The sequence below is a fragment of the Convolutriloba macropyga genome, chromosome 3, assembly GCF_964194025.1.
Source record: "Convolutriloba macropyga chromosome 3, txConMacr16.3, whole genome shotgun sequence".
Classification (NCBI taxonomy): domain Eukaryota; kingdom Metazoa; phylum Xenacoelomorpha; order Acoela; family Convolutidae; genus Convolutriloba; species Convolutriloba macropyga.
This window is the reverse complement of record NC_134470.1, coordinates 44,538,457-44,548,135: the sequence shown is the minus strand read 5'-3', so window position 1 is coordinate 44,548,135 and position 9,679 is coordinate 44,538,457. Positions and strand designations below refer to the sequence as shown.

Here is a 9,679-nt window from a genome sequence, read left to right as displayed (position 1 = left end):
CCTTAATTAGACTTAATTTGTATAAGTTTCAGCAGTTAGGTAGCAGGTAACAGGTAGGCATTTAACAGGTAGGTAACTGGTATATGTAGAAAGACCCAGATAGCTCTGGTAAGTAGCCCTTTGAAAACCTTTTTTTACAAGATAATTGTCAAGCAGTAAGTAATTTGAAGTTAAAATTGTTTTTGCTTATCTAGTGGGAGTTGCATAAACCAAAAACCAAAAACTTTTCTCCAGCAAAGTAAAGAAAACAGTCTACGTTTTAGTCATGGTAGACACTCGGTCAACAGCTAACTCCGAGAGCGACCAGAGAGAAACAACTATCTTGGGAAATCTTCATCAATGTTCCAGTGCTCCAACAGAGAGCCTCTCTGAAGAAAAGCCAGATACACTTCAAGAACAGGAGATGCTCGAATCTTCCAAAATGATGATAACAGACGATATACATTATCACCTTGACTACCTAAACTCCTCGATTGACGAATCAGAAGATGTTGACATACTACAGGAAACAGTTGAAGAGATAAAACAGAAGCAGCGAAAACTTGAAACCGTAGTGTCTCAATTAATAATCCTCATTGATCCATCAGAACAGAGCAATTGTTCTCGCGAACATAGTCGTCTTAAGATAGAAGTTAAAAAGTGTATCGATAATTTCAAAAAATACGTCAAAGGGAAGTCACAGATAAATACTGGAGAGGACTTCAGTCTCAGTGTTGGTGCCATCAAAAGACCGAATTGTCCGCCGGACAGCTCTAATTTCCAATTTTCTAACCCAGTTCAACCTGGTCTTGATATCAGCAATCAGGAGCAATATGCAGTTAGTTCATCAGCGCCCGCTGTGAACAACAATGTTAGTTTTTCTGCACCCAGCAGCTTACTATTTGATGCTAACGCCGCTCCATCGTCAATGCTTAACGTACATTCCTTAAATTGGCCCACTCAGAGTATTTTTCCTGAAACAAATCGTAACGCATCAAGCAATAACTTCGATCATCGAGGACTTCTAAACGCGGAAAGTTCAAACCAATGTTCAACCAGCTCAATGTCAGTGTGCTTCCAAAAATCTGTCCCGAAACTGCACGCAGAAACGTTCAACGGCGATCCAATGAAGTGGATAAAATGGTATAGCATTTTCAAAGCAACTATCGACCAGTCACCCATGTCTTCAGCTGAAAAAATGATCCATTTGCAATCACTGCTCACAGGTGAAGCTAAAGCACTAGTTGATGGCTACGGTTGCAATGGTGATTTATACGCAGCAGCTCTATCAAGACTGCAAGAACATTTTGGCAATTCAAAGAGGATTGTCAATGCTTTTCTTGACAAATTGTCAAATTTTAGAAACCCAAACTTATCAAATCCGGAAAGTTATACACAATACTCCTCATTTCTTCTAACGCTCGTCGACACCTTTCAACAACTCGGTTTTATTCATGATCTTCACTCTACAATCAAAATGAACATAGCTTTAGCAAAATTACCAAATCCAGTCAGACTCGAATGGAACCGTTACCTCCAAGAAAAAACCATGACACAGCCATCTTTAAACGCGCTTGCTGAGTGGCTCCTAAACTATGCGAAAGCATGCCGAGATTTACCGACAAACTCAAATTTCCCATCTTCTCAAAACATTGGTGTTCATAAAATGGCTTGGAAAACGTCGCACTCTACTAGAATTAATGAAAATCCGAACCCAAAGCATCAATTTCTGAGTAACAGGGAACAAGGGCAAAATCAGTCTAAGACGAAACAAAGCGTTAGTTGTCCGAACAATGACAATTGCCAATACCTCTACAAATGCATACATTTCCAAGCACTGAGTCCCCTGAAACGGAAAGATCATGTAATGAAACAAAAGCTTTGTTTCAATTGTTTTGGACATCATCATGTAGATCAATGCAATTCAAAAAATGTCTGCCGCTCAAAAGGCTGCGGCAAAAGACATAACACACTTCTGCACGATAGTTTTATGAACAAAAGCAACTCAAACGTTAAACCAGTGCAATTTGTTGGCACAGGCCAGGTAGCTTTTGTGGCAGTTCAACTGATAAATGGAAACCAGTCTGTGAAAACATACGCATACCTAGACAACGGTAGCTGCCAAAGTCTACTTCTGAAAACAACAGCAAAAGAACTTGGTCTTAACCTCGAAAAGACAGGTAAAATGCCTATGAGCGGTTATCATACGACTAAGGAAGTTGATTGCTCTAAAGTTTGCTTTGACATAAAGCCAATAGATAGCTCTATCGAGCCTGTCAGACTTAATGATGTTATGGCAGTACCGGATTTGAACATGTCTGCTGTGAATGTAGCTCAACTAAACGCTTTGTGCAAAAATTATGATCATCTCAGTCATATAAATTTTCCTGAACTTGAACGGAACAATGTCTCAATTATCATAGGCATTGACAACTTAGACTTGATTCACTATAAACAAATTATAAAAGGTCCAAAAAATGCCCCATGGGGAGTTGAAACTCCATTAGGCTGGACGTGCGCCGGTAAAACGAATTTAGTTCTCAATGAGTCTACACAAGTACAGTATACTCAGGTGCAAAACTGCCCTAATATGGACGACTCTCTTTTCAAATTAGTCCAAGATTGGATGAAAGTGGAAAATTTAGGCATTGCATCGCCCCGAAAAGCTTTGTCGGAAAACGATAAAAGAGCGATTGAAATTTTAGAGTCCACGACCAAAATTGTTGACGGTCATTATCAAATAGGTCTCCTCTGGAAGCAAGGTGCATTTCTTCCGAACAACGGATGGTTAGCATTAAAACAACTTGACCAATTAGATCAAAAGCTTTCAAAGAATCCGATACTAAAGGAAAAGTACCAGGCTACTCTGGACGCAGACTTGGAAAAAGGATACGTTGTCAAAGTGCATGATTCCGAATCTCTAACAGATAATGTCTCCTTTTTGCCTCATCACCCAGTGACCAATGAAAATAAACCTGGTAAGGTTCGTAGAGTTGCAAATGCCTCCAGCATTTTCCAGGGTCAGTCCCTCAACTCTAATTTACTGAAAGGGCCAGATCTGCTCAGCAATTTAACTGGTGTCATTATGAGGTTTCGTGAGAATCGAATTGCGCTGTGCGCAGACATAGAACAAATGTTCATGCAGGTGAAAGTTGACCCTAAAGACCGGCCCTACTTACGCTTCCTCTGGAAGAACAATGGACGCATAGAAACCTATGAATACACCAGTCATATATTTGGTGCAACGGATTCACCCTGCATAGCGTCCTACGCGCTCAGAAGATCTGCTCAGGACAATGCAAAAACCTATCCAAGTGTTCAAAAGGTCATAGAGCGGAACATTTACATGGATGATTTGTATGTTGCCGTATCGAGTCCAAATGAAGCTTCAAACATTGTCCATGAGACTCGCAAGGTCCTTGCTACTGGTGGCTTCAATCTGACAAAGTGGAATTCAAATAGTCAACAAGTTCTTGACCTGCTGAATCCGGATATTCGACTTAACCCAGAAACATCCGCACCACAAAGTCAAAAGGTTCTTGGTTTGCCCTGGTTTCCAGAAGCCGATACATTTGTTATAGAGCAAAAATTGTTCCATAAGATCAAACTTGATGAAAAAACGAGTCAGCGTAAACTACTTCGTTTTGTTGCTTCCATCTTTGATCCCTTAGGAATTATCGCCCCCTTTACAATAAGATTCCGAAAAATTCTCCAAGCAGCATGGAACCACGGTCCAAAATGGGACAAGCCATTACAACTTGATGAGAATTCTGATTTCGAGAATCTGAAAAAAGAACTTTCGTTTTTCAAGGATGTACATCTTCCTCGCAAACTGTTAAACGAGATACCGATTTCATCGATTGAACTACACACGTTCACAGATGCATCCGAGTTAGCATTATCAGCAGTCAGTTATCTACGAATTGAACACATTGACGAATCCGTCTCAGTCGCATTTGTGATCGGTAAAGCAAGAGTTGCGCCAATAAAACGGATGACGATTCCTAATTTGGAACTACAGGTTGCGGTATATGGTGCTCAACTAGCGCAATTTGTCAGAGATGAGATGGATATTGAAATCCATAAACAAGTTTTTTGGTCTGATAGCACGACCGTTTTGTATTGGCTACGGACTCCTGAGATTCGCCATCGGATCTTCATTGCTAACAGACTAGCCAAAATTTTAGACGTTTCCTCCGCCCAAGATTGGTTCTACATTTCGTCTACCACAAATCCCGCTGACGATGGTTCCCGAGGCTACAACGTTCACCAAATGAATGTCAACTCACGTTGGCTATTAGGTCCATCCTTCTTGTGTCAAAATAAAAACACGTGGCCGAAACAAGATTTACTCTCTGCTCAACATGTTAAAATTATAATGGCAGATCCAAGAAAAGAACTGAAATGCCAAATTGACATATCGCGATTCAGCAACTGGAATCGTTTACTTAGAGTTGCAGCGCTTTGCTTTTTGTTTGCAGATAAATGCCGGAAAAAGGAATCCAAGTTGTTACTAGCACATTATACAAAAGCTTACAATTACTTGATAAAAAGTGCCCAAAATCAAGATTTTAAATTGGAAATTTCGAACTTAAGAAAAGGTATTGCAGTATCATCTACCAGTAGAATTGTCTCTTTATCACCATACGTCGATCATAACCAGCACTTGCGTGCTCGAGGACGATTGTCTAAAGCATTGAGACTAGAAACTGCGCGCTTCCCGTTGATCCTAGATGGAAATAATCAGAGTGTTAGACTACTGATAAAACATTTTCACCAAACAAACATGCATTGTGGCACAGAACAAACTAGAAGTTTATTAATGGAACTCTATTGGATTCTTAGGTGCAGGGCGGTAGTCAAACAAACCGTTAGACAATGTATTCCATGCAGACGTATGATCCAAGAAGTAGCTGTCCCCCAAATGGCTGACCTCCCGGAGTTCAGACTACCAAAAGAAAATCATCACGTTTTCCAAACCACAGGCTTAGACTTCGTAGGACCCTTTCCAGTTAAAGAACATGGAAGAAACAGGACTAGATACATACTCCTCTTCACGTGCTTAGTAGTACGCGCTGTCCATCTAGAAGTTGCCGTCGACTTGACAACAGATTCAACAATCAATTGCATCCGTCGCTTTATAAGCCGTAGAGGAAAACCAAAAAAGTTCTTTTCCGATTGTGGAAAATCTTTTGTTGGATCAAATAACTCTTTGCAATCCAGTATTGCCAGCCTTAGAAATTCCCAAGACTTTGCAAGTCACTTCCATCTGATGCAGGTCGAAATTGAGTGGGTGTTTAACCCTCCTGCGGCTCCACACTTCGGTGGAAGTTGGGAACGCCTAGTGCAGATTTTCAAGTTATCTCTGTACAAAGTAATTGGGTCAAGAACCCTTTCAGATGATATTTTGTGGACACTGGTATGTGAGATTGAATCCAATATGAATTCTAGACCTCTAACTAATGTCCCGAGTGAAATTAACGATCCTCTGCCTCTCACGCCTAACCACTTTTTACTCGGAAGAGCGTCACTTAACTACCCTCCTGGTCTCTTCGAATCGCAAAAAGTCACCGTGTCCAGGTCATGGAAATCTGCTCAAGAACTAGCCTCGCACTTTTGGAATAGATTTCTTCGCGAATACATCCCTAATCAACAGACAAGGTCGAAGTGGAACAAAACTTCTGAAAACCTCAAGGTAAATGATTTGGTTTGGCTACTTGAAGACTTCACGCCACGAGGTCTCTGGCCTCTTGCAAAAGTTATAGAAATTTACCCCGGTTCAGATGGTGTAGTACGCTCCGTGAAACTGAGAACTCCACATGGTGAGAAAGTAAGACCAGTCATCAAGCTAAGCAAAGTCTTAACAAACAAATGAATTATTTTGTGTTCTCGTTCTCACGAGCAGATGTATACTTTAGTTTTCAATAGGAAAAGGTATAGAATTGTAAGTCATGTCGTCTCCAAAAGTTGATGCATTAAGTTACATTATTGCAAAGTTTCACATCAAATGTCTAATTTTTGCGATCATTAGTCAAGCATTGTTACCATATTTGCAGTCCTTTTGCGTGTCAAACTTTTTTCGGGATATTCCTTTGCTCAATTTAGTTTGCCCCCCTTTCAGTCGCCCATAACTTTGGTTCCTCCCAAACTTCCTTTTCCAATTATTATATTTGCGATCGATTATCTTATCTTGTCTTATCTTGCTGATTTTACACCGATATCATACAGTACAGCAACAGTTCGTGATCCTACAGTTGGGGCCGAGGATGTCACTGACATGACTTCTTTTGTCGAAAACGAACGGAAGTGACTCTCGACAAGAGCCTCACAACACAAAATACAATCATGCAAAACACTCGCAATCAAAGGAAACTAATTTATTTAATCTAAATCAACATAACAAACAACATTTTTTAATAGCACTTTCGAACGATAACCCCCACCCAAATTAAGATGTTTTGATAACAGTTGGATTGTCTAATTGATGCGTCAATTAGCTGGCCATAGAAGCAAAGTTAAATACGCAAGTGGTTTCTGAGTTTAGAAACTATGGAAATTCGGGAAAATTTTGGGAAAATATCCTGTTTTAATTGGTTGCATGACTTTTGCAATTTCAAGCGCTGATGGTAGTTTTATCTCCAGAAATTATACAGATTTTATATATACGTATAATAATCTGTTTGGTGAGTCTGATGTACATTTCCCCCATAATATTTTGATTTCATTGAGGGCTACTGTTACGCTATTAGTAAATCTTTGTTTTTACTTTTAATTCAGTTTCCGAGAATACGGATCTTGGAACTTGTTGATCTCTTGATCCTTTTATGCTTTTGATTTGTGATGCTTTTGTTTTTGTCCCAGCGGTCTATTAATGGTTATTATCCGACGAGAATTACAGCTGCATAGATAATTTGAATTTCAGGTTTATTGAGATGGAAAAGATAGCGTTGGTTTTTATGAGTCCAAAGTGTTTGGACATCTATGCTAATGAGAATGACTTTCTCAACCCCGAATGTGGGAAGCAGATACTTAGCAAAGTGGTCAGCTACTTCATCATGACAGTGTCACTGCTTGTCAAGGTGCCACAGGTGATCAAGGTAAGTTATGAATGGTGTCGATTGAATCAATTATTCTTTCTTACAGAACACAAGCAACATTGGGTATCTATTTGACAATAGATTATTTTTTACTTATTGAATAGATTATTGAATTTACAATGGATTATTGAAGGAATCGAGTGTGATTGCATGGGTGATTGCATGGGTTGAACTGATAACAATTATCGTTTATGAACCAAGATTTTCTAATCAGATTGTAATCAGCAAAAAAAATTACTTGATTAGGATCTGGTGGAATACTTTTAAGGTGTTTTGTAATTGCGAGAATTTCTAGAGCACATTGTATGTAAAGTATGTTATGTATCCATAATAAGTCTTCACAGATAACGGTGATAGCCACCATGGAGGACATGCACCAATTCAAAAAAGTTAGAAATAACTAATAATTCCATGACTGTAATTAAAATGATCTCAAATTGCGTGGCATCTGGTTCCGAATGCAGTCTCTAAATGTTCTCTGCTGTAGAGCTAAAGCTGTTGCTGTTTTTCGGCTTCTGGATTACATTGTTAATTGGTCAATAGCTAGATCGGAATTCATTCAATCTTTGCAAACTTTAAAAATGCCTTTTTTTAAAATGCTCACTTTTTTCAAGATTTGCTGGATGAAACAAAAGGGCGTCCTTTTTTAATGCAGGTCTACAATGCAAGAAGCGGGGATGGCTTGAACTACTTGTCTCTTCTGATTGAAACTACTGGTTTCACTGCCCACTTCACCTATTGCATGGCGCTGAACTACCCTTTCAGTATCTACGGAGACGCCATCGTCACTTTCCTACAGACAGTCCTAATCCTCTGCATGAAGATGCACTTCGAAGGGAAGAAAGTGGAATCGGTCTTCACCTTTTCCACCATCATTGCTGTAGCACTCTTTCTGAGCTCTGGGTTTCCAAGTAAGCAGAGCCTGACATACTTCAACAGGTTCGGATTTTCAATCATGATGTTTGGAGGGTTGTCCCAAATATACACCAACTTCAAGACCAAATCGACTGGGCAAATATCGCTCATGTCGATGATGATGGCGTTCACTATTTGTACGTTACGGGTGCTGACAGTGTTGCAGGAATCGAATGATAAAGGATTGGCTGTAGGAGCCGGACTGGCCTGTGTCATCCTTGGCACTATCATTCTGCAGATTAAGTTGTATGAGAAGCCCAAGGTGGAAAAGAAGGAGTAATAGTAGTTATATCTTAAATGCTGTTTCCTCACGTCTTTTCTCCACCCCTCATGAGTGGAATAACTAATTTACAATAGTAAATATTAGATTATGGGTATTAAGATTCTCATTTATTTTCACATATTAAATTAAAGAGCGTGGTATCTTGAGACAAGCTACAGGTTGAGAAAAGCTGTATTTTAGTGTAAAAGCACGAATTAGTTATTTGAGTCTGGGAAGAAGAAAGCTTTGATGGGTGAAAGGTGTGAAATTGGACTGTGAAATAAGCTTATATTCGACTGAGATCTTCTTGTTTGTTTTCCATTATTTTCAGGTGCTCAGATCTTTTCTAATTGATGTTTGATTCATCAATGTGGAGATTGAAATTTCGAAATTGCATGTCTTTGCTGCTAATTAGAGCGTAGACTCTGCTACATTCAGGGAATGAAAATATTTGCTATTCAGAGAATAATAATCTATTGCTATCGACTGTATTATGGTGCTTCAATTCTCTTGTCTTCCATTTTATATCAGATCAAATCAGTAACTTGATTTATAACTTTTAGCTAATATTTGGTTTTGATACGAAGAATAAGAATATAATAGTGTACAGTGAACCAGTTTTCGATTGAAGTATGATTAGGTGTTCCGAATAGTTGTAAGAAGTTTTTGTTGACAATCAGCAGTTTCATTGTACGTACACTTTTTGAGACTAGTGCAGGCGAGGCAAGACAGTTCCAAGGTCTTTGAGAACTGCCTCTGAAACAATTTCCAAGTTGACGCATAAATTTAACAGGAAAATAGATACCGAACAAATTGGTAGCGAAGAACGTATGAACCGCAGAATCTATGCCAAAGCTTAGATATTTTAGAAAAATGGGTAGAGGTACGCTTGAAAATAGATTTCAAATTCACTATCGTGATAGCATTTGATGAAAAGCAATGACTTGAAAAATATTTGCTATGCTCTGGGGCAATCGAAATAAAAAAGCACGGGGCAATTTTTTTTATGGTAGTAATAACTGGATTTGAGTTATGGACCACCGGTGTCGTGCCCAGCGGAAATGTGAATTACGGGGAATGTCACATGCGGTGGACGTGCTGCAACATGCGGTGGACGTGCTGCAACGAGAATTTCTGAGTCCTCAATAAACGCTGCCACACTGCTTTATGTAGATCGACGGAATCTGCTTAAAATTCAGTCAGTTGAAGCTCTAATAGAATGGAAATCTACTCATCGAAAGCAGGTAGACTCCCATTTGCTTGTTAACAGATATTAACTGAGGATGCTAACAAATGTCTGAAATTGGTCGAATAAGTTGTTTGATTGTTATCTACTAAGCAAAAAATCTGCGAAAAACCACGGATTCAATCTTTTGCTGTTTGCTGCACGTTCGTGGTAACAAACTCTTTCCTCCCTTTGACGCTT

At 39.3% G+C, this 9,679-nt stretch overlaps 2 protein-coding genes across 2 annotated transcripts; both read left to right on the top strand.

The window, feature by feature from the left end:
- The first annotated feature begins 265 nt into the window (after nt 1–265).
- LOC142336640 (uncharacterized) lies at nt 266–5,854 on the top strand. Its single transcript, XM_075385550.1, has 3 exons — nt 266–1,244; nt 2,019–4,729; nt 5,258–5,854. The coding sequence occupies exons 1-3, from the start codon at nt 266–268 to the stop codon at nt 5,852–5,854; spliced, it is 4,287 nt and encodes a 1,428-aa protein (XP_075241665.1).
- A 1,014-nt stretch (nt 5,855–6,868) lies between these two features.
- On the top strand, nt 6,869–8,867 carry LOC142337077 (mannose-P-dolichol utilization defect 1 protein homolog). The gene is made up of 2 exons (XM_075386145.1): nt 6,869–7,076; nt 7,732–8,867. The coding sequence occupies exons 1-2, from the start codon at nt 6,912–6,914 to the stop codon at nt 8,269–8,271; spliced, it is 705 nt and encodes a 234-aa protein (XP_075242260.1). The 5' UTR covers nt 6,869–6,911; the 3' UTR covers nt 8,272–8,867.
- The last annotated feature ends 812 nt before the right edge of the window (nt 8,868–9,679 follow it).